At 43.4% G+C, this 25,575-nt stretch overlaps 1 protein-coding gene, 1 long non-coding RNA gene and 1 pseudogene across 3 annotated transcripts in view; 1 reads left to right on the top strand and 2 right to left on the bottom strand.

Moving 5' to 3' along the window:
- Positions 1-25,575, bottom strand: part of LOC307205071 — a 280,556-nt gene that overhangs the window by 118,874 nt on the left and 136,107 nt on the right. The gene's annotated exons all lie outside the window — the stretch shown is intronic.
- Positions 13,992-15,378, top strand: LOC307204932 (vomeronasal type-2 receptor 26-like). The gene has a single exon (XM_079957110.1). The coding sequence runs from the start codon at positions 14,316-14,318 to the stop codon at positions 15,231-15,233; it is 918 nt and encodes a 305-aa protein (XP_079813236.1). The 5' UTR covers positions 13,992-14,315; the 3' UTR covers positions 15,234-15,378.
- LOC307205212 (vomeronasal type-2 receptor 26-like) lies at positions 17,308-24,664 on the bottom strand (annotated as a pseudogene). Its single transcript has 6 exons — positions 24,486-24,664; positions 22,964-23,246; positions 20,690-21,556; positions 20,166-20,393; positions 18,590-18,716; positions 17,308-18,209 (listed from the first exon to the last, which is right to left on the bottom strand). The product of its transcript is annotated as a vomeronasal type-2 receptor 26-like (transcript).

The raw sequence follows: 25,575 nt of genomic DNA, 5'->3' as shown, positions 1-25,575 counted from the left end.
AAACTGAGTCCCATATTTTCTGAAGTTTGGTACTGGTTCATCATATCTCAATCAACCATGATTTATCCACACACATGGCATCTCATTCGTTCCCACTGCTCTCCATGGTCTTGACAATCCTGTGAAACTGTGAAACCAGAAGGGGCATTTTGTGAGGTTATTAACTGGTATATTTTGATGTTTTGTAATTTTTACATTTTTTGTTTGTATTGTTTTATTGGTTTTGTTTGTTTGTTTAAGGTGTTTGTTCTTAGGGGGAGGGGTCAGGGCTGCCGGGGAGTGGGCCCCGGCCCACAAAATGGCTGGGGCATGTTCCACGGGGGGGATACACTGGGACAACCGATCTCAGTGATCATGGGTAGGAGGAGGAGTTACGCTAAGACTAGACCATGTCATTACAGAGGAGGCAGGTTTAGTCGTTGTCTGAGGACTATCCCTGCCTCCGGGTCTGGTCCTGACCGGATGGATACTAGAATCAGCAAGGGATACCCACATGACCTGAAGGTGCTGCTGTGCAATGCCAGGTCAATGATTCATAAGACCACTGCCATCCATGACTTGATCATGGATGGAGGACTTGACCTGGCATGTGTAACAGAGACTTGGTTGGATGAAACAGATGGGCCTGTCCTTGCCGCTGCTTGTCCACCAGGTTTCTCTTACGCACAGCAACCCAGGTCATGTGGGCGGGGAGGGGGGGTTGCAGTGATTTTTAGGAAGTCATTAGTTTGCACCAGGCATCCTATTGGGAAGACCCAGTTTTCCGAGTGCATGTTCTGGAAGTTGGGCAATAGGGGCAGTACAGGATTCCTTTTGGTGTACCGACCTCCCCGCTGCACCAAGGATTCCCTGCCTGAGCTGCTTCAGGTTGTGGTGGATGTTCTCCTGGAGACACCTAGCTTGGTCGTCCTAGGGGATTTTAACATCCATGCCGACACAACCTTACAAGGGGCCGCTCAGGACTTCGTGGAAAGCATGGCCTCCATGGGGCTGTCCCTGAATAAGTCTGGCCCAACCCATAGCCGCGGACATGCCTTGGACCTGGTGTTTACCTCTATGGATGTTGGTGATCTGACACTAAGTAAAAGCGAAACGAAAGAAGTGCCATGGTCAGATCACTTCCTGGTGCAACTGGACTTCTCTGCGACCCATCCCCTCTGCAGGGAGGTGGGACCAATTCGGATGGTCCGCCCCCACCACTTAATGGATCCAAATGGTTTCCAGAGAGTGGTAGGGGATGCTTTATCCCATGTTGATGGCCTTTCAGCCGATTCCCTGGTGGCCCGCTGGAATGTGGAGTTAACCAGGGCTATTGACTGTTTCGTACAAAGGAACATTTCGTACAAAGATTTCCATAATAAAGGACAAAAGTGGATAGGACCTAACAGAAGCAGAAGACATCAAGAAGAGGTGGCAAGAATACACAGAGGAATTATACCAGAAAGAAACGGATGTCTCATATACCCCAGGTAGTGTGGTTGCTGACCTTGAGCCAGACATCCTGGAGAGTGAAGTCAAATGGGCCTTAGAAAGCACTGCAAATAACAAGGCCAGTGGAAGTGATGGTATTCCAGCTGAACTATTTAAAATTTTAAAAGATGATGCTGTTAAGGTGCTACACTCAATATGCCAGCAAGTTTGGAAAACTCAGCAGTGGCCAGAAGATTGGAGAAGATCAGTCTACATCCCAATCCCAAAGAAGGGCAGTGCCAAAGAATGCTCCAACTATCGCACAATTGCACTAATTTCTCACGCTAGCAAGGTTATGCTTAAAATTCTACAAGGAAGGCTCAAGCAGTATGTGGACCGAGAACTCCCAGAAGTGCAAGCTGGATTTAGAAGAGGCAGAGGAACCAGAGACCAAATTGCAAACATGCGCTGGATTATGGAGAAAGCTAGAGAGTTCCAGAAAGACATTTACTTCTGCTTCATTGACTATGCAAAAGCCTTTGACTGTGTCGACCATGGCAAACTATGGCAAGTTCTTAAAGAAATGGGAGTGCCTGATCACCTCATCTGTCTCCTGAGAAATCTCTATGTGGGACAAGAAGCTACAGTTAGAACTGGATATGGAACAACTGACTGGTTCAAAATTGGGAAAGGAGTACGACAAGGCTGCATTTTGTCTCCCTGCTTATTTAACTTATATGCAGAATTCATCATGCGAAAGGCTGGGCTGGATGAATCCCTAGCCGGAATTAAGATTGCCGGAAGAAATATCAACAACCTCAGATATGCAGATGACACAACCTTGATGGCAGAAAGTGAGGAGGAATTAAAGAACCTTTTATTGAGGGTGAAAGAGGAGAGTGCAAAATATGGTCTGAATCTCAACATCAAAAAAAAACGAAGATCATGGCTACTGGTCCCATCACCTCCTGGCAAATAGAAGGGGAAGAAATGGAGGCAGTGAGAGATTTTACTTTCTTGGGCTCCATGATCACTGCAGATGGTGACAGCAGCCACGAAATTAAAAGACGCCTGCTTCTTGGGAGAAGGGCAATGACAGGCCTAGACAGCATCTTGAGAAGTAGAGACATCACCTTGCCAACAAAGGTCCGTATAGTTAAAGCTATGGTTTTCCCAGTAGTGATGTATGGAAGTGAGAGCTGGACCATAAAGAAGGCTGATCGCCGAAGAATTGATGCTTTTGAATTATGGTGCTGGAGGAGACTCTTGAGAGTCCCATGGACTGCAAGAAGATCAAACGCATCCATTCTGAAGGAAATCAGCCCTGAGTGCTCACTGGAAGGACAGATTGTGAAGCTGAGGCTCCAGTACTTTGGCCACTTCATGAGAAGAGAAGACTCCCTGGAGAAGACCCTGATGTTGGGAAAGATGGAGGGCACAAGGAGAAGGGGGCGACAGAGGACGAGATGGTTGGATAGTGTTTTCGAGGTTACCAGCATGAGTCTGACCAAGCTGCGGGGGGCAGTGGAGGACAGGAGTGCCTGGCGTTCTCTGGTCCATGGGGTCACGAAGAGTCGGACACGACTAAACGACTAAACAACAACAACAAATTGACTGTTTGGCTCCGAAGCGCCCTCTCCGATTGTATGGAGCCCGGACAGCCCCGTGGTTTTCCACGGATCTGAGGGCAATGAAACAATCGTTGAGACGGCTAGAGCGCCGGTGGCAGATAACTCATTCTGAATCTGACCGGACACAGGTTAGAGCTCAACGTCGAGCCTACCAAGTGGCGATAGCGACGGCGAAGAAGAATTTCTTCACCGCCTCTATTGCATCTGCAGAAAAGAGCAGCAGGAGACTTTTTCAGGTGGTTCACAATTTAGCGGAACCACCTGCAACTTTGGGGCCCAGTACGGGCCACATGTTCTCCTGCAATGATTTTGCAAAGTTTTTTGCAGATAAAATCGCTCAGATTCGGGAAGAAGTAGACTCCACCGTGGGAGCAGGGCTGGGACAGGAGAGTGCTAGAGACCTGTCTAGTCAAGTTCCGTGGGATCAATTCCAATCTGTTACCTCCGAGGATGTGGACAGACTGCTTGGACGAGTGAAACCAACCACCTGTCTCCTGGATCCTTGCCCATCCTGGCTTATAAAAGCTAGCCGGGAAGGACTGGGCGGTGGGCTTTGTGGGGTGGTGAATGCTTCCCTCCGTGAAGGAGCCTTCCCAGACGCGCTGAAAGAGGCGGTTATTAAACCGCTTCTTAAAAAACCATCTTTAGATGCAGCCACGATGGCCAACTATCGCCCAGTCTCAAATCTTCCATTCTTGGGCAAGGTGATTGAGCGAGTGGTTGCCGAACAACTCCAGGCACGCCTGGAAGAAGAGGACCATTTGGATCCCTTCCAGTCGGGATTCAGGCCTCATCATGGGACTGAAACTGCCTTGGTCACACTGCTTGATGATCTCCGGCGGGCTAGGGACAAAGGTGAGAGCTGTTTCCTAGTTCTGCTGGATCTCTCAGCGGCGTTTGATACCATCGACCATAACATCCTTCTGGACCGTCTTGAGGGGCTGGGAGCTGGGGGCACTGTCATACAGTGGTTCCGCTCCTTCCTCCTGGGCCGTGTTCAGAAAGTGGTGGTGGGGGGGATGAGTGTTCAGACTCCTGGGCTCTCACTTGTGGGGTGCCTCAGGGTTCTGTCCTCTCCCCCATGCTTTTCAACATTTACATGCAGCCGCTGGGAGAGATCATCAGGAGGTTTGGGCTGGGTGTTCATCAGTATGCGGATGATACCCAGCTCTACCTCTCTTTTAAATCAGAACCAGTGAAGGCGGTGAAGGTCCTGTGTGAGTGTCTGGAAGCGGTTGGAGGATGGATGGCGGCTAACAGATTGAGGTTGAATCCTGACAAGACAGAAGTACTGTTTTTGGGGGACAGGAGGCGGGCAGGTGTGGAGGATTCCCTGGTGCTGAATGGGGTAACTGTGCCCCTGAAGGACCAGGTGTGCAGCCTGGGAGTCATTTTGGACTCACAGCTGTCCATGGAGGCACAGGTCAAATCTGTGTCCAGGGCAGCTGTTTACCAGCTCCATCTGGTACGTAGGCTGAGACCCTATCTGCCTGCGGACTGTCTCGCCAGAGTGGTGCATGCTCTGGTTATCTCCCGCTTGGACTACTGTAATGCGCTCTACGTGGGGCTACCTTTGAAGGTGACTCGGAAACTACAACTAATCCAGAATGCGGCAGCTAGACTGGTGACTGGGGGTGGCCGCCGAGGCCATATAACACCGGTCTTGAAAGACCTACATTGGCTCCCAGTATGTTTACGAGCACAATTCAAAGTGTTGGTGCTGACCTTTAAAGCCCTAAATGGCCTCGGTCCAGTATACCTGAAGAAGCGTCTCCACCCCCATCATTCTGCCTGGACGCTGAGGTCCAGCGCCGAGGGCCTTCTGGCGGTTCCCTTGTTGCGAGAAGCAAAGCTACAGGGAACCAGGCAGAGGGCCTTCTCGGTAGTGGCGCCCGCCCTGTGGAACGCCCTTCCAGCAGATGTCAAAGCAATAAACAACTACCTGACATTCAGAAGACATCTTAAGGCGCCACTGTATTTTTGTATTTTGTATTTTTGTATTTTACTGTATTTTTGGTTTCTATGGAAGCCGCCCAGAGTGGCTGGGGAGGCCCAGCCAGATGGGCGGGGTATAAATAATAAATTATTATTATTATTATTATTATTATTATTATTATTATTATTATTAAATTTTGCAGCGCACCCTCAATTATCTACACACCCAATATTCCACATCATAATATAAAATCCCCTTTGCCTGCTGATAATAGTTGTTCAATAGTCCTGTTAGGAGAGTTTCCCATATACATCAAGAAGAATGCCATGCATAGAACGGCTCAGAAATTTCTGCAATGACGTGTGGTATCTGAAGGGGAGCTCCATTCCCTATGGGTTGTACACAACTAAGTTTGATTCGGAGTGACTCCATTGAAGACAATGAACCTATGTCGATCATATTCACCATCTAAAATAGGTCTAGTGGGGCTAGCAGTGGGTCCAAGCCCATTCTCCCCACATCTGGACATAGTTTGGAATAGTCTCCCTGTTCCCAAAACCCACAAAGAAGTGCTGCACAGCATAGGTTGTCCATTCAATATTGCAGGGGGCACAGAATGCAGGGGATTGAATTAGCAGAGAAAGCATTAATTTTTGCAAATAAGTGATTAAAAATGAATTATTTTATTATTATTTTTCTCACATAGGATATTCATCCTAAGAATTATTATTTTTATACTGATGTTTAATGTTTTGTTCTAAGGCGAGGGGATGAATTGTAACACTGGCATTTTTATCCCAAGCATGCTCTGCTTCCTCATAGATTCAATATTTGGAGTCATTGTAGCTCAGCCTAAATCCCCCTATATCTAGCATGCTGGTGCAGCTAGAAGGGACCAGGCAGATCTGCTGAATTGTGAAGTTCTGAGACCTTAGAGAGTAATTCTTTCTAACAGTATGAGCTGTTTCATAAGGGGACAGGTGGTCTTGCATGCTAGTAGAACCCCCTTCATTAAAAATTTCTAAGCAGATGATGGATAGCCAACTTTGCAGGACCGTGTGGGAGAGTTGGACTAGATTATCTTTTAGGTAAAATTCCATGATCTGACAAATATTTTTCTGGCAGGAGTTTTGCTCCTGTTGATGCATAACAGTATCCAAAAACACTGCAGAATCATTATCTACTCTGCAATTATCAAAATGTCTATAATCTGCCCAGAGTGCCAGTAGCCTTCTAGAAGTGAGTACGAAAAGGTATTGATAAAAAGACTGAAATGATGATAAGGAAACCCAAGGTTCCACAGACAGCTGAGATTAGGGGGAAGAGAGAGGCAGGTCTCTATCATTTGGATAATTCCTCCACCCACCCCCATGTACAGGGCAAGTCTGAATTTTGTGTTTTCAATTAGAATTGAAGACACACCTCTGAAAAACTGCTGAGCTTAATGGTTAGGCAAAGGTAATAAGTCCATATGAGAATTACATTCCCAGAGTCTTCAGCAATCTAAACCATCTTTCAATCAGGGCAGTGGCTTGTTTTATACACACAGAGAGAGGAATTTGCACATGCATTAGGATGCTGCTGCTTCTGATTCTGCTGCTTCCGAACATGGTGTGCTATGTGCATGCTGTTAAGTGCACCAGAAATAATCCCGAAGATGTTCCACATGAGTGGCACCAGTCGGGTGATTTCCTCATCAGTGGGATAGTGTCTCAGCTGTCAAATCCTGTGTTCTCCAAAGTTTCCTTCAACCAATACCCTCCTCAGCACTCCCTGATTAAATTCCCACTGTAAGCAAATGTTTTTATTTTTAATTGAGAAGTTCTGTATATCAGCATGAATAATTGCTTTTTTAATTTGGTTTTTAAAAGAAATATTAAAGGTTGAGAAAAGGACATTCTCCAACATATGTGTAATTAGGCTGTGCTTGTACTGTTAATTGGACATTTGGAAATATTAGCCTTATATTATCTATTTGCTCTCTATTCTGGCTCTGGTACATAGGTGCTCAGTCTGCCCATTTTAGAAGGGGACTGTGAGGAAGCTTTCCATTGCACCAATATTTCCACCCATTCAAACATATTTGTCCACATAATTTTGGAGAGATGACAAATTGGAGCCACATCTCATGCTTCAAGAAAGAGGATGATAGAAAGCTGCCTTAAATTGAGTCAAACCAATGGTCAATCTATTAATTATTCTCTGTAGCCAAATGAAATTTGAAAGAAGAAACATAGCAGGTGAATGACCCCCAGCCCGCAAGAATACTGCTGCAATTCTATATACATTACCTGAGCATAAGCTTTGCTGTAAATAGTGGGACTTATGTATGAGTAAACATGCATAGGATTGGGCAGTGATTGGGAGGTTTCAGAATGAGTGACTGGTATGTGTGGGAGTGGGAGATCAGGAAAGGAAAAGTTGATGGAGGGAGGAAGAAGGGGACTGTCCTTACCTGTCACAGTCCCTTCTGTCTCCTTCACCCACTAAATACCTCTCAGGACAGTCCATCCTACCCTGTTAAGTGCTTTTTAGCCTTCTTACTTTTCTATACCCGCCCAAAGTACAGGAAGGGGAATGAAAATATCACATATCATGGAGAAGAAAGAAGACAGTCTCAGAAAGTCTCAGCCCCCCCAGAGGAGAAGCTGCTGCAGACTCCACAACTGGCTTTCCTGAATAGGGGAGATGTGGACTGGTTTCATCCTGCACAGCATTTGATAGGAATGGGTGTGAGGCCCTCAGCCCAAAGTTCTTACTTCACTCATTGGCAGGGACTTAGTGCATCCAAGCTAGGCTAGCTCATTGCACAGAAATTGTGGTTGGAAGCACAAGTCTAAAACCACTGAGAGCCAGTGTGGTGTAGTGGCGAGTGTCTGACTGGGACATGGGAGACCAAGGTTAGAATCTCCACTGGGTGACCTTGGGCCAGTGCCTGCCTCTCAGCCTAACCTACATCCCTGGGCTGTTGTAGGGATTAACTGGAGAAGGGATTTTGAGCTCCTTGGGGGGGGGGGGAAGAGTGAGATATAGGTTGTTGTGGCTATAAGACCATGAGACAATCTTTTGAAGCACAAGCCTTGATTCCACCATGAAACAGCAAGTCCCTTTATCTGCAGCATGGTGACCAAGTTCTACCAACACATTCTTGCCCTGGTGTTTGCTGTTGATGAGATCAATGAGAATCCCAGGATCTTGCCCAATGTCACCCTCGGGTTCCACATCTACGACAGCTATACTGATTCAAGGAGGACTTACCGCACCACTTTGGACTTGCTCTTTAAATCACACCAGTTTGTCCCTAACTACAAATGTGGCACCCAGGAAAATGTAATAGGAGTAATTGGAGGACTTAGTTCTGATACTTCGTCCTGCATGGCAGATATTTTGGGTCTTTTCAAGATTCCACAGGTAGGATCTGAGTACTGGAGCTCAGAGGCTTTCCTCTCACCTCCCCCATAATTCACTCTTCTACTCTTTCCAGCAGTAATTTGATGAAGTGTAAAGATAGAACGATGTGATGGGAAGAAGAATGAACTGAAATTTGCATTCATCACTATTCAATGATGTGCATGAGAGGTGTGTAGGTTTAAAATGATTTGTGTTTCGTTTGTAGAGAGGAGAATTGTTTGAGGTGTGATAGAAGGAGAGGGGCTGTTCACCTTGGGGAATTACAGCAACACCATCTCAATAACCCTAGAACCCCAAAGCCAGAAGAACCCCCCTTCTCTTTGCCTTTCCTCCGCATACACTCATTCCTTTGAAGTCTACTGGAAAGCAGATTGTAGTCAAACCACTTGTAAATGATTTCAAAGAGGATGGCTCATAGTGTCTATAAGCTGATGCTCCCCCCAACCCCCCCCCCAACAACAGGAATATTCTCCTTAAAAGAAGTTAGCTCAGAATGAAATGAACGGGTTTCAATATAAATCTCTAACAACAACAACAACAACAACAACAATAATAATACTTTTTTTTATTTATACCCTGCCCTCCCCATCCAAGCCTCCCTAAGGGTGGCTAACACCAGGTATAAAAACAATTGATTGAAATACAACTTAAAAACAAGATTAAAATACAACATTAAAATGCAACCTCATTTCAGTAGGAACTCAAATAAAAAACTTTTTTGGGGATGAAAACATCAAATCTTTACCTTGGCCAACTATCCAGACTTGTCCTACATGGGCCAGAAAAAAGCCAGGGAAGTCCCCAAATAGGAGTTCCATCACAGAAGGAGAAAGGAAAAAGGATAGAGGGGGAGGGGATCAAGTTGATTCCAAGCCAAAGGCCAGGCGGAACAACTCTTACAGAGTCTTACAGGCTCTGTGGAAAGAAATCAGATCCTGCAGGGCCCTGGTCTCATGAGACAGAGCGTTCCACCAGGCTGGAGCCAGGGTTGAAAAAGCCCTGGCTCTGGTTGATGCTAATCTGACTCCTTTAGGGCCCGGGACCTCTAGGGTGTTGCTATTTAGAGTGTATGTTGACCAAAATTGTCAAGAGTGTCAGGAATGTCTATATTAAGAGGGTTGTGTAGTTTTCTTAGTGTGAGTAAAAGGTGGAGGAACCTGTCTGAACAGAAGGAAATTGGGCATAGAATCATATAATCTTAGAGTTTGAAGGGACCCCAAGGGTCATCCAGTCCAACTCCTTGCAGTACAGGAATCTCAGCTGAAGCATCCAGGACAGATGGCCACCCAACCTCTGCTTAAAACCCTCCAGGGAAGGAGAGTCCACCACCTCTTGTGGAAGTCTGTTCCACTGCTGTATAGAATGCCACTGCCTGTATAGAATTGCACTAATTTGAAATCTGGGGAAATAATTATCTCCTCTTCCAACTCTTACTTTTTTTTTAAGATTTCATATGGCTCATTTGAGCCAGCAGTGAAGAATCAAATCAAGTTCCCTTCCTTTTACCGCATGGTACCCAGTGAAGCCCTGCAATACCGAGGAATTATTCAGTTGCTTCTGCACTTCAAGTGGAAATGGGTTGGGCTCTATGCTATAGATAATGAAGGTGGAGACCGATTCCTACAGACCATGGAGGAAATGCTTTTGCAGAATGGAATCTGTTCAGCATTCACAGAAAGAGCTCAAACGCACCTGCGCCTCTCTGACAGCATACAGGAGATGCTCTACCACAAACAAAGTACTTTGCCAGTATTCATGCAGAGCAACGCCAATGCAGTTGTTATATATGGAGAAAGTGCCTCTATTACATGGTTGGGAGCAATTATAGGGGGAATCAAGATAAGTCAAATACTATTTCTGCAAAATAAGAGGCTCTCTACAGCAAAAGTGTGGATTACAACAGCCCAAATAGATTTCACATTATACCCCATTCAGACGATTACTGATATGGACAGGCACATGTTCCATGGCGCTATCTCCTTCACAATTCATTCAAAGGAAATAGAAGACTTCCAAAAGTTTCTTCAGCTTGTAAATCCTTCATGGGAAAATGAAGATGGATTTATCAAATATTTCTGGGAGCAAGCATTCAGTTGTTCATTATCCAACTCATCAGCTGTGTCTGCATTCATCTACGGCAGATGTACTGGAGAGGAGATGCTAGAGAGCCTTCCTGCCCCTTATTTTGAAATGAGCATGACTGGCCACAGCTACAGCATTTATAACGCTGCCTATGCTTTGGCCCATGCCTTACATATCTTGCAGTCAGCTGGGCTGAAACGCAGTGCAAGGGAGTCCAGCAACAGAATGGTTCCTCAGAATGTGGAGCCCTGGCAGGTAATGTTTCCTCATCTCCAATGTCAACTGTCCTTATATAGGTTCTGGACAATTTCCTGGATCCAATATCCATGGTGTGACCAACCAGGTTCCTGATCTACAGGATATTTCTATCAAGCTTTTATTTTCTCAGTTTTCCTAAGTCTTCTTCCAAATACTGATCCCATATAACCATGATTTTCCAGATTTATTTCTACGCCATGTATCATTTTGCAAGTACTCTGCAGCACCCACCACAGTTGAATTTTATACCCTTTCATGATTTGTTACTCCCTTGCTGCTTCTGCAAGTAGATCACTATCCATGATGAACTGTAATGACTTGTAGCCATATAGGAAAATGACCTTCAGCTCCTCGTTCTCTTTCCACCCAGCTCCACTCAATCCTTCACAAGATCTCATTCAACAACACTGTTGGAGATGAAATTGCACTGGATGAGCATGGAGAATTAGCGGCCGGATTTGACATTACAAACTTGGTCACGTTCCCAAATAAATCGTATGTCAGAGTCCAAGTAGGGAGGCTGGATCCTCCTGGCAAAGTGCTCACCATTGATGAGGACAGAATTGAATGGCACCGAGGCTTGACTCAGGTGAGGAGACAATATACAGCCTTGTTGTACTCCTTTCCCAATTTTGAACCAATCAGTTCAAAATGTTTTTGGATTACAACCAATTTTTTTTTGGAGGCCCCATTGGCGAAAGCACGCCTTGGGTTACAACCTGTTTTGGTTTACAATTGGACCTCCGCAACGGATTATGGTTGTAAACCAAGATATCACTGTAATACAAATAGGATAAAATGTTTTATTAGAGGGTAAATTGATATATGGAGGTTGAGTATTTCACCAAAGGCAAGGCATGATTTTATGAACTACTTTTTCCTATACACACATAACTGATTCTTAAATAAACCATTATGATGAAAAATGCAATATTTAGAGGCATTAAGTCAGCACATCTTTAACCAAAGAGAGTCCTTGGCTTTCAGATAATGCATAATACTGACTGTTTTGTGACTGTGTGAAATCCCTGAGGCAAATCTCTAGTTCGTGATGCAAGATTGAATGTTAAACTATTTGATTCACTGATCAGGCTAAGTATGCAAATTTGAATCTGTCTTTGTATGATACTTAATAGGGCAGATATTCCTACTACTTATTGTATATCTGTGTACTTACAGCTTTTGCATTCTGTATCACTTGCCCTCCTGTCTGCTGGTCAATTATCTGATACAATATGAAAAAAGATGAATTCAACTGTTCCTATATATTTGGGCAGGTGCCACCTCTTTCAGTATGTAATGACATCTGCCGCCCTGGTTATGGGAAGAAAAAGAAGGAGGGGGAGACCTTTTGCTGCTATGCTTGTGCTCCTTGTCCTGATGGGATGATATCAAATGAGAAGGGTAGGATATGCTATGTTGTAAAAGATCAAGCGATGCATTTTATCGAAGTAAAATGTGGGCAACTCTTTTGCAAGTTCATTCTCATTAACATAGTGGCCATTTTTAAATTATGGCATTATGCATGGATCCCCACTTTTACATAGACACAACAATCTAATTGATATTTTGTTATAATCATACCAAGGAATATATCAACATGAATGCATGAATGGAACTTTGAGTAGCTGTAATTGTGGAACAAAGACTAAAGATAATGTTTGAAGTCATACTCGAAAATGAAGAGCTTGAGAGGTTTCTGGGGTTTCCAATGAACAACTATTTTGTAAACATCTCTGGAGGCATTTACAACGGTTTAACCTGAACGTAAAACGAAACTCCCACCTGTCAGAACAATGAAGTGGAGGTTTGGTCTTCCTTCTCCGTCTCTTCCAGTCAACCATCTTTGCACCAGAGATCATGGCTAGTTTTACCCTTCATAGCCCTCACATTGATATGACAGGGAAGGCTTACCAATTTAATCACTCTCTAAGTCTCTTGGTTTTCTGTAGGTGAGTTAGGCATGCAACATCATGCATACACTGAGAGCTTTTGGAAAAGATTTTGAGCACCACAATGTAGGTAGGAGTATAGGAATATGAACTGATTGCCATACCCATTGGAGGAAAGATGGGAACTTGTTATGTGTACAAGAACAAGAAGGACATAATACATTGACAAGAAAAGGAAGTATAGGGATACTATGGGATATAAGAGGAGAGTCATATTCAACTAAATCATTGTGGTAGTGGAAGCAATGATTGCCACAGGTGCAAGGAAACTTCCCCCTCTTCTGTCCCCATTTGCCCCCTGAACTCTCCGCAAAAATTGATCTGGAGGTCTGGATCCCCCTTGAACAGTGTGCAGGGAGAGCAGAGGGAGATTATTCTGTTGGACAAGAAGTTATGCTTGCATTGATGGAATGTGATGGAATGATCTTCTGAACACTATATTGAAAACAACCCAGAATATTTAGGTCCAAAAGGAAAAAAGGAAACAACAAGAAGAAATACATGGCTTCTTGAAATCAAAATGTGGGCTTGTAATATTTTAAGGCTTGGGAGGAGATACTTCTTCAGCCCAAATTCAACCTTCTAGGAAAACAGGCTACTGTTGGGTAGGGACAGAGACAGTAGTCAAATGGTTATGATCTATGCACCGTGCGTTAATTTCAGGCCATATTAAATGCCTAGCTTTGCACACAAACTATGCCAGGCACCTGTCAATTGGCTAACTACACAAGAAAGAGGCAGCATCACAGTTCGACAACACATTCCAGCCACACAAAAGGACTGGGCAAGGAGCATGGCCTGGACAGAGTCCCAAGGTCAAGAAAGGGATGGGGAATCACATTTCAACCCCAGGCATACTGTTCCCAATGCTTATCTTAAGCCTTACTATTTCAGCATAATATTAAGACTCATTTTGAATTAAAATATTATTAGAAATTAGATTAATTATCAACAATTTTTTGATTTTTATCTCCAATTCATATTTAGTCTATGTTCTATGCATTTTGAATCTGGTGTTATTTCTATTTGCATCCTGTGATCTCTTTTTCTGTGCAGCAAAAATGACCCTTAGTCAGACTTTCCTCTTGTCCCTAAATAAACACTGATGGCAAAATCACTTCCTTCCCGACCATAATTTGAGTCTGGGGCATACAGCACATACTTCAGTTATTTCCATGTCTACTTAATTTTTTCTTTATTGAGAATAATAATAAATAATTTTCAGATACTTTGAAAGCAAAGTGTGTTTTGTACATCTTATTAAAACTACAAAAGTCAGACTAGATGGCCATGAAATAAAAACATAAAAGATGAATCAGACTGTTGGGGTTGTTTTCAATGAAAATGAGGCAGTTTGGGGAGAGTTCAGTGTGACAGTCCCAATACACCTTTCTTTGTTGACTCCTACAATTTTGAACTACTGCCAGAATGGTTGTATCATTTCACTTAACAGTGCTTTTTATTTTAAGACTAACTTTGTTGAACACCAGGAGAAAACTATATTTCAAACCAGATATGATTCATGACATTTCTACTTGATGCACTTTGGGCAGAAGAATTTGAAACACTCCATGAGTAAAAACACAAGGTAGGCTTCTGTTCTTGAGCGTGAATCATTCTGGTTCTTACATTATCATGCATTCTTTTTCAGATGAAGAAACATGCGTCAGTTGTCCGGAAGACCAATATCCAAACAGAGGCCAGGATCAATGCATTCCTAAGATGCCAAACTTCCTGGCATTTGGTGACACTTTGGCCATTGTTTCAACTTCCTCTGCACTATTGTTGTCTCTGCTCACAGCTGTGGTGCTTGGCATCTTCATTAAGCACCGGGACACTGCCATAGTCAAAGCCAACAACAGAAGTCTCACCTACATTCTCCTCATCTCCCTCCTCTTCTGCTTCCTCTGCTCCTTGATGTTCATTGGAAAACCTAATAAGGTGACTTGCCTTCTCCGACAAACTGCTTTTGGTATCATCTTCTGTGTGTCCATCTCTAGTATCCTAGCCAAAACTGCATCTGTGCTTTTAGCCTTCATGGCCACCAAACCAGGATCTAGGATGAGGAAATGGGTGGGGAAACGATCGGCTTATTCCATCATTCTGTCCTGCTCAAACATCCAAGTGGGGATCTGTGCTCTCTGGCTAGCGATGTTTCCCCCCTTTCCAGATAGAGATACACATACAATGATGGATCAAATTGTACTCTTATGTAATGAAGGGTCAGTCACTATGTTCTGCTGTGTCTTGGGGTTTATGGGCTTCCTGGCCATTGTTTGTTTCACTGTAGCTTTCGTAGCCAGGAAGTTACCTGACAGCTTTAATGAAGCCAAGTTCATCACCTTCAGCATGTTGGTCTTCTGCAGTGTTTGGCTGACCTTCATTCCAACTTACCTGAGCACAAGAGGAAAAGACATGGTGGTGGTGGTGATCTTCTCCATACTGGCTTCCAGTGCTGGGTTACTGGGCTGCATCTTTACCCCTAAATGCTACATCATTGTGGTGAGACCTGAGCTGAACAAGAAAGAACATCTAATAGTTAAAAAGAAATAAATGAGATAAAGTACACATAAATTTATCCCCTCCCACAACAGATATCCCTCTCCCCTCCCCATATATAATGGTTAAAATGGGAAAGATTATTCCTGAGCTGTAAGTGTGAATCCTAGTGATGTATGGAAGTGAGAGCTGGACCATAAAGAAGGCTGACCGCCGAAGACTTGATGCTTTTGAATTATGGTGCTGGAGGAGACTCTTGAGAGTCCCATGGACTGCAAGAAGATCAAACCTATCCATTCTTAAGGATATCAGCCCTGAGTGCTCACTGGAAGGACAGATTGTGAAGCTGAGGCTCCAATACTTTGGCCACCTCATGAGAAGAGAAGACTCTCTGGAAAAGATCCTGATGTTGGGAAAGATGGAGGGCACAAGGAGAAGGGGACGACAGAGGACGAGATGGTTGGATGGTGTTCTCGAAGCTACCAGCATGAGTTTGACCAAACTGCGGGAGGCAGTGGAAGACAGGAGTGCCTGGCATCCTCTGGTCCAGGGGGTCACGAAGAGTCGGACACGATTAAACGACTAAACAACAACAAGTGTGAATCCGGTGGTTGCCAGTGTTGAGTGATGTGCCCTTCAATATGCAATAAAAAGATACAATGCCTCTTTGAAATCATCCTCATCTCTCTTTCCAGCTAAAGCCTGAGCTTCCTTGGTCAATTTTTCTGAAAGTCCTATGATTCACACTTTCTGTTACCACATTCACATTTGCAAGTGTTCACACATGTGCTTGCATGTACACACACATTGAAAAAACTAAAAATAATGACCAAACAGAAACCCTTTTAGAAATAGGATATATATTGGCCACTTACCAGTTGTCAGGAGTGTGTGCAGGAGCCGGGCCTTGTGACTGGTAGGGCTTCCCAGGATTGGGGCCTTCCTGAGTTTGCCGCACAGGTGAGGCTTGACAGAAGACTCGTAGCATTTGGTGGCAAGGGCTGAGAGGGGTATATAAGACCAGCATTTCCCTCTGGCTCTTTGCTACAGCAACACGCTACCCACCTAGCTGTGCTTCCTGACTCCTGGTTTCCTGACCCTTGGACTCTTGGCTTCCTGACCCCCGGACTGCTGACCCTGAACTGCTGATTCCTGCTTCCCGACCTCTACCCAGGTCCCAATGTACCAAGCCAGGACTCCGACTGCCTGTAACCCAGACCATGACACCAGTTCTCAGGTGCTGAGGCTGATCTGAAAAGTTGTCCATGATTGCTCAGCTGGAAATACACCAGTGCAAGTTCTTCATCCTGATTCATCCTGGATAATTTAAAGTAGATTAATTTATGCTGGTGCAAATAAAATAAAATAAACAAGTAAACCCCATTAGTGCTCTGGGGGTGAGGCGAACATGGCAGGGCAACATGGGTTTCTGGGGTTTTTCCTGTCGTGTCGTCATTCTGTCTCTCACAGCTACAATAAACCTACCATTAAAATTATGTACTGGTCATTTCTTTGTCAGGGGGCAAATGGGCAAATTTAGCAGGGGGTCAAATATCCCCCCCCCGTATATATAATATAGATATATGCAGGGCATTGTTTCTAGGGAAAAAAGGTACTGGAACTTGTTGACTTTTTTTAGGAGGATCAACCAGCCCAAGTTGTTGAGCTCTTTTTGAAGGGGAAAACTTATCTTCTTCACCCGACTGCCTTCCACCTCCGCCCTGCCGCCCCAATTGCTATGCTGCCCACTGACTCCACCACACAGCCCTGACTGCCATGCTACCCTCCTCCTCCATCCCGCAGCCCTGAGCGTCGTGCTTGTGACTGGCACTGCAATACTACAGAGGTGCCAGAACTCACCAAAGAGATGTGGAACTCAGTTTCGGTGAGTTCCGGCTGAACAAAAGCCCTATATATATGCAGAATGAAGAAACAGACACAATAAATTTCATGGCAATGTTTATTCATATAGTTTATTTTCTCTAGGATATATTATTTATTCTCAGTTATTCAACTGGGCCCCGGCACAACGATGCAGCATTTAGAGGGGAAAATGCAACCCAGCAGGCCAGAGTGTGAGAATATGATATACATGACATCTTCAGAATGAAGAGGTGGACATATGCCTTCATTTTATTTTCCTTACTAATTGCTCCCTGTTGTTCAGCTCAGGTTGCAGAAGAATGATGTAGCACTTAGGGGAAAAAATGCAGGCCAGTAACCCAAAACTGGAGGACAAGATGGAGAAGATCTCCACAGCCACCATGTATTTTCCTTTGGTGCTCAGGTAGGTTGGAACAAAGGATAACCAAACACTACAAAACACCAACATGCTGAAAGTGATAAATTTGGCTTCATTGAAACTGTCAGGTAATTTTCTGGCAAGGAAAGCCACCATGAGGCTGATAATGGCTAGGAAACTCATATAGCCCAAGACCAAATAAAACATGGCAGTGGAACCTTCATTACATTCCAGTATAATCTCCTCATTCACTGAGTGCATGTCTGTGTCTGGGAATGGAGGGAAAGTACTTAGCCAAAGAGTACATATGCCAACTTGAAGAAAGGAACAGGAAAGGATGATGGAATTTGTCAATCTTCTCCCCACCCATTTTCTTATTGTAGAACCTGGCTTGGTTGCCATAAATGCCATCACCACCATGACGGTTTTTGCTAAAATGCTGGAAAGAGCCACAGAGAATATGGCACCAAACACTGTTTGTCGGAGGAGGCAGATCGCTTTCCCAGGCTTTCCAATAAAGAGTAAGGAGCTGAGGAAGGAAAGGAAGAGGGAGATGAGGAGGATGTAGGTGAGTGTCCGGTTGTTGGCTTTAACGATTGGAGTCTCCCTGTGCTTGATAAAAATCCCAAGGACTAAAACTGTGATCAATGAGAAAGCAATAGTCAAGGTAGCTAAGATGATCCCTATATCTTCTTTGTAAGAGAGGTAACTAAGAACCTTAGCAATGCATCTAGTTTGGTCCTTGTTTGGATATTGGTCTTCTGGACATTTGACACAGGCATCCATATCTGAAAACAACAAAGAGCTGTTCGAATATTTCTATAGGTTGAGCTGCATAATTCTAATAATCTAATTTAGTGCAAGAGTTTGCTGTTGATGACAGTTTTTGATATTTTTGATATAAACCCTGATTGAAATCAATGTAGAAAATCAGTTTCCTCCAAGAGACCTGGTCATCAACTTGGATGGCTTTAAAAGAGGATTGGACAAATTAATACAGAATAGGGGTATCAATGAGGCAATAGGCATCTGAATACCAGCTCCTGGAAATAACACAAGGAAGAGTGTTCTTGTGTTTGGGTTGTATGTTCAAGGGATGTGCATTCTCAAAGCAAATACGATATGTTACAGAAGATGAATGATATCACAATACACAATTGTTGCCTACCCTTCCGGCCAGATATCATTCCTTCTGGACATGGAGCACAGTCATAACAGCAAAATTTCTCTCCTTCCTTCTTTTTCCTGCTGTAGCCAGGATGGCAGTTCTCATTGCACACAGAAAGGGGCAGCACCTGCACAGAAAAATGTAAAGGGACTTGGATTAGTGCTCTTCATTCATTCAGCTCTACAAAGAGAATTATGTTGGGAAAATAAACCATTTGGCCCAATTCCTAAAAGAACCGTGTAAGGTGCATAGCAGATATTATATTGTGCAGCTTGAAGCGATTGGATGCATAAAACCTTTTCGAAAGAAACATTTTCCAGACCCATTATATATTATTTAAAACTTTACTTGTAGAACTTTCTACAAAATGATCTAATAAAATTTATTCAGAACTTTCTTCAGAACAGAACAAAAAGAAACATCCAAATAATTCCATATCTGGTGCATATTCCCTCAGACTCAGAATCTTATAAGAAATAAAACATAATTCAAAACAGACCTACACTAATACTTTGTGTTGCGTCCGCTTCATGTTGCGTCTTTTAGCGTTATGTCCCGCGGCAACCCCGAAATACCAGAATGGGTTACTTCTGGGTTTCACCGCTCACGCACGGGCAGAAGCACTAAATTGTGCCACGTGCCTGCACAGATGCAGCCCCTTGAGTTGTGGGCATTTCCTGTTACGGACAGGCCTCAGGAACGGATCCCATCCATAACACAAGGTACCACTGTATAAGCAAAGGTCTCTCTCTCTCTCTCTCTCTCTCTCTCTCTCTCTCTCTTCTTACAGCCTCCATTTTGCCTGCAGCTGTTTGTTCTCCCTCCAGGAGACTGTTTTACACACCTTTACATTGGGACGCGGGTGGCGCTGTGGGTAAAAGCCTCAGCGCCTAGGGCTTGCCGATCGAAAGGTCTGTGGTTCGAATCCCCGCGGCGGGGTGCGCTCCCGCTGCTCGGTCCCAGCGCCTGCCAACCTAGCAGTTCGAAAGCACCCCCGGGTGCAAGTAGATAAATAGGGACCACTTACTGGTGGGAAGGTAAACGGCGTTTCCGTGTGCTGCGCTGGCTCGCAAGATGCAGCTTTGTCACGCTGGCCACGTGACCCGGAAGTGTCTCCGGACAGCGCTGGCCCCCGGCCTCTTGAGTGAGATGGGCGCACAACCCCAGAGTCTGTCAAGACTGGCCCGTACGGGCAGGGGTACCTTTACCTTTACCTTTTACCCACACAGAGCCTGGGAACAAAGACTCAAGCCACCACCCTTCCAAGATGGCAAATTTGCAATTCAATCGCCTCCCATGTGATCTAAAGTTAAATATCTCATCAGAACTGCCAGAGAACAATCACATTTAATTATCAAGCCATCGAGGAGCTCAGAGAGCTCTTCTTGCTTTTCTTTAGTGCGATCTTCCAGTTAAACTCTTTCTGCAATACACACAGGCATTCTCCATTTCAGTGTAAATTAAACAATTATACTTAATAATGTATATAAAATATTACTATCCTGAATAATCTAGCAGCTAAAAAGCAAAACAGAAAGTTAAAGTGGCCAAAACTTTTCTTTCTGACACGTCTCACCTGATTAAAATGTGGATGCCACACAATCTGGTCATCATGAATGGTTAACTCTTTGCCTGGAAGAACCCGAGGTTCTAATCTTCCAATCTTTACTCTAACCACTGAACCATTGGGGAACATCACCCAGTTTGTAATATCAAAACCTGCAACCAGTTCTCCATTTTCATCAAAGTGTACATTCTCAGCAGCACTATTATTGAATATGATGCTCCTCAGATAATGATGAACCTCGATTGAAAGAGCAATGAATAACGAGACAACATAGTGCTAAGATTACTTTAGTGAACTTCCCAAAGTTGTCCTTATAGTTGTCATCTGGTTTATGTAGGTGGCCACTTGTGAATATCAATCAATCAATCAGTCAGTCAGTCAGTCAATCAATCAATCATAGAATCATATATTTGTAGAGTTGGAAGGGACCCCGAGGGTTATCTAGTCTAACACCCTGCAAGATGACCCTGAGGACCCCTTCCATCTCTACAATTCTAGAACTCTATAATTTTAAAGTATTGCTTTCTAATTACCTGCCATGATTGCACACTGTGAAATGTCAGTCTGACCCTTTCTTCCAATCCTCTGTGTTTGGATATGGATTTGTAGATGGCGTTCAAAGCATGCGCCACAGCATAGACAGCATTGTAGACATTGTAGCTGTGGCCAGTCATGTCTATTTCAAACAGAATTCCAGGAAGGCTCTCCAGCGTCTCCTCCCCAGTGCAGATGATTTCATTTTCATTTCCCTCCTCTGACACTTCAGACATTTTTAATAAACAGCCAAATGCCTGTTTCCAGAACTCCTGGATAAAGCCATCTCGTTTTGCCCAGAAAGGGCTCAGCTTCTGAATGAACCTTTGGAATCCTGATGGCTGATTTGAGTGGACTGTGATGGATATGGAACCGTGAAATGCTTGTACCTCCCAATTCTTCTGTATAGAGTATGATGCAAAATCCCAGTGGGATGTAATAATCCACACTTTGCCCAGAGTTGGAAAAGAGAATCAGGGTGATACAAATATCAACATTCTCAGAACCTGGAAGGATGGAGGTTCTCCATAAACAATGAACACAGTTGGGTTTTCCTCAAAGACCATTGCATAGGTTCCTAAATGCTGTAAAGCAAAGTCTATCATCTCATCCACATAATTCCATTTTGGTATTCTTACTATGTAGGCATAACAGATGCCATTAGGGGAAAGGATTGGGACCATTGTCTTTAAAAACCTGTCCCCTCTGTCATCTTCCACAGCCCAAAGCCCAATCCATGTCCACTTAAAATGCTGAAGTAATCACACAATCCCTGTGTACTGGTGGGCTTCATTTGGGACCATCTGATACAAAAATGGGAAGGACTTTTTGACACCTTTTAGTGGCAGAAATGATCCATAAGTCAGCTGAAATAAAATTAGTAAGCATTTTTCAGATGGGTTATAAGCATTTACATCATAGATTTACTTATTAGAAAATAGTTCTGTAGTCCATCTCATTCAATGTCCTGTGAAAATTCAGATGGGGGGATCCTGCATGAGAACCTGACTATCTTTGGTAGTGAGCCACATTGAGCCTCCTGTCTCAGGCAGCAGATTAGGAAGGCTGCTGTCACAAAAATGCCCCACTGGGCTGTTTGTCTGAGCTCCCTACACTGTCCCATCAGAGCCCCAGCTACACTAATCAGTCACTTCCACTCCCTTTTTTCCAGAACCTGTAGAAGTAATATCTGAGTTGTGTGTTTGGGGACATTGCACACAGATGCAACTGGGAGATTCCTGTAGGGTTCTTGACCAGCCTGAAGTCTTTGGGACTCAGTGAAGATTTCCTGGTGTGGCTTATCTCTTGCTGAGAGAATTGGAGTTACTTAAAATATGTCGTGAGAGTAAGCAGGTTCTGTTTGGCATCATGAAGGCCCAACAGAGACTCCATTTCACCAGGGTCTTGCGAAAAACAATGTCAAACAAAAACTGATGATCTCCTTCTACCGGTCCACAATAGAAAGTGTCATTTCATACTGTATTACAGTGTGGTACGCTGGTTTGACAGCCACGGACAGAAAGTCCCTACAGAGGGTGGTGAATACAGCACATGGTATCATGGGGTGTCTCCTGAGTTCGCTAGATGACATCGCGGGAGACCGCTGCCTCGGAAGAGCGAGGAATTTTTGGGGGATGACTCACACCCCGGCCAGCGCCTCTTTAATCTCCTACCTTCGGGCAGGAGATACAGAAGTATAGTCAGCCACACCAACAGGTTAAAGAACAGTTTTTATCTGTGGGCTGTTGGGCTGCTGAATGGAAAAATAATAGTGGTGCAATTGACTTTGAACAAGCACACAGAGTGTGAACAGGACTGAGTGTATGTGGGGGGGAGGAGGGGGGCTTGTTTAATTTCACTGCACACAGGTGATGTAGTGACAATAAAGGTTTATTATTATAATATTATTATTGTGATTTCTTTTCCTGTCTTCTGAAGTGTTATCTATCCCCCACAGGCTTTTGTCACCTCCAAATTGATAAGGATTCTCTCCACCCTTTTGTCTTAGTGATCAATAAATATTTTGAGAAACAAGACCTTCCAAACAAAGCCCTGAAGTATCCCACTTGCAATATCCCCCAACTCTGACGATAAGCTATCCATGTGTTTTGTTGTCCTACAAGTTCTTTATCCATCAGATTGTATAATCATCTAGCCCATATTTCTCTCATTCAGTAACTAAAAATCATGGCAAACACTGTCAGAGAGTTTCCTGAAACCAAGATGGTGTACCATACCTGTGAAACCTCCATGCCCTCATGCACACGACTTACCTGTGGAGTCTTGTGGATTGCTGAAATGATGGCCATGTTGGCAGAGACTTCAGAGATACATCCCCCAATCAGATTGCTTTGGTTGTCACATTTGAAGTTGGGGACAAACCTATGTTCTGTGGAGAGCAGGCTGAGGGTGGCCTTGTAGGTCATCCTTGCAGTATAGTAGCTATTGAGGATACGAAACCCCAGAGAGATATTGGGTAAGATGCTGGGATTCTCATTGATTTCTTTGACAGCAAATGCTAAGGCCAGAACGTGCTGGTAGTTCTTTGGCACTGATCTGCAAGACAATTAGCAGCTGTTTAATAAAACCACAGCTACAACAACAACAACAACTTGTGCACTTCATCATCACATCTCTGCAGGTTTCTAGGATTAAACTGTAGTTTATAACTGCACAAGATTATATACCAAAGTACAAAAATAAGACCTCTAAAATAAATATTTATCCAGTCAATTAATTATCTAAATGCTCATACAGTTCCAGGACTTTTTAATGCTTAATAAAATATTACAGGTGGAAAGTACAATGAAATCCTTTCCCCAGATACTATTGTATTGTACTGGAGTCAATTCACAAATCACCTTTCTTTAAGAAAAAGGGGGGAAAGGGCAGTATCGTATTTAATATGATTTAATAACTTTACAATTCTATGATTCTAAATAAAAAAGTATGAACAAGAAATAGGGACAAGTTTCTTTTGTAAATATTGGCCTATCTAACAATACTTCCATAAGAGGGTTAGGTTTGCTTTGCCCCTCCAAAGTCTGTTAAGTATTGCATCAATAGCCCTATGTTTCTCCCTGTATGATGTGAGAGAGTAAGCTTTGCAAATTAGATGTATTAAAACAGGAATAAGAAACATATTTATTTCTCTAAAATATAACAATATGAAACCAAATGTCAGAAATACCTGAAGTCTGAAATGGCAAGGGAAGGGCTGAGATGAAGATCAAGGATGTAAGACAACAAAGTGTAGCGAGAGCAGAAATGAAATAGTTTTAAGCAGGACTTTTTTCAGTCAGAAATCACTGGAACTCAGTTCTGGCACCTCTCAGGTGGGCGCCATTGCCATTATAAGAGAACAAGGCGCTAATGATGAGTTCTGGCACCTCTTTTTCTAGAAAAATAGCACTGGTTTTAAGGTTTCCTCATTTTGCCACTCATTTAAAAAGTTTGGAAATAAATTTAAAATGTAGTATGAACAAATGACAACCAGAAAGAAGACAAATGCTCCTCGCCAGATAACCACCTCAGAAGCAAATAGATGCTATGTATCTCCAGCTGAGATACAGAAATGCACATGATCCATTCATTTCTGTAAGATTTCTGGAGGAAACACACTAGCGGTTTATGCCAAACAAGATATTGTAGAAGGTATCACACACATATTAACAATCCAAGCGTCACTTTTTTTACATCAAAAGCTCCATAAAGCACATCATTCCTTAAGGATATGTTCTGAATAATTATAATTCATACATATTTCAAATTGTGTGAAAAATATTGATGCCTTACATAGGTTCGTCAATCGTGATCTGGGCAGGCTGTTCCATGAAAGAGAGCATATTAGAGAGGAGTAATACTTGAGAAACAATTTCACCAATGACAATGCCTCCTGGCTGGTAAAATTCATGAGGAATAGGGAGGGGATCATCATATATGCTGCAATTAATAGAATGTGCATTGCATACCATACGACATGGTAGAACGAGCAGCAACATCACCACAAGCAAGATCCTGTTGATGAAACGCCCCTTCCAAAGCTGTTTTCCCATGATTCCAGTTGCAGAATTCAATGTGGCTGTTTTTCAGCTTTTCTACAGCCTTCCTTGAATGGTAGATGGTGTTGCTGCTACACAGATTTGCAGCATGGCTATTCAGGGAATCTGGGTACCAGTATCTTGCTCCTTTATTTCATTTCACCTCCTTGTCCATCGTTAATTTCCCTAAACAGTGTATTTTCTTTATCCCCCCCTTTATCCTCTAAGGATGGGTGAATTTTTAAAATTTATTTCTAAACAACTTAATATGCGTGTCTACAGGTCAGGTGTCAGTAATTTTGCTGGGGTGAGCAAAGGAATCCAAATGCAAACTTGTGAATTCTCAGCTTGTTTTCCCAAAGGATGGGTATGCAAATTACAGGGCATGTTCAGTTTTCCACAGTAAGAATCTGGGAAGCAGAAAATAAACAGGGCAAGCAGGAGAATATATGAGGAACCAGGATACTCCCAGCATACTTTATTTGTTAAAAATCAGTGGAAAAGTGGTTATGCAGAAGAATGAAGATACCCTACATATCCCTAGATCCAGTTCTGAATAACACAGGAATTATATAGGTTTTTCAATATGCTTATTGTTCATTTTTCTTACAGGCTCTGGATGTCAATTGTGTCACAATGATAGGAATGATTTCAATTTCCCAAGTGTGTTTTTGGCCTCTGAAGTGGCATCATTCAATTCAAAACTCCTAGGATATCTTTTCTGAATTTTCCAACTATTGTTTTATTGTGTTTATCCTCTTTTCTTTTTCCTTATTTGCTGCTCCCTGTTATATAGTCTCATGCCCAAGTAGAGAAGACAGCTCAACATGGGGACCAAGATCCCG

Source organism: Podarcis cretensis, assembly GCF_951804945.1.
Source record: "Podarcis cretensis genome assembly, chromosome: 16".
Classification (NCBI taxonomy): Eukaryota; Metazoa; Chordata; class Lepidosauria; order Squamata; family Lacertidae; genus Podarcis; species Podarcis cretensis.
Note: the sequence above shows the minus strand (reverse complement) of the source record. Positions and strands in the feature narration are given on the sequence as shown.

Bases quoted from the DNA above. Each gene is read 5' to 3' on its own strand.
- LOC307204932 (XM_079957110.1), top strand. From the start codon at position 14,316: ATGCATTCTTTTTCAGATGAAGAAACATGCGTCAGTTGTCCGGAAGAC.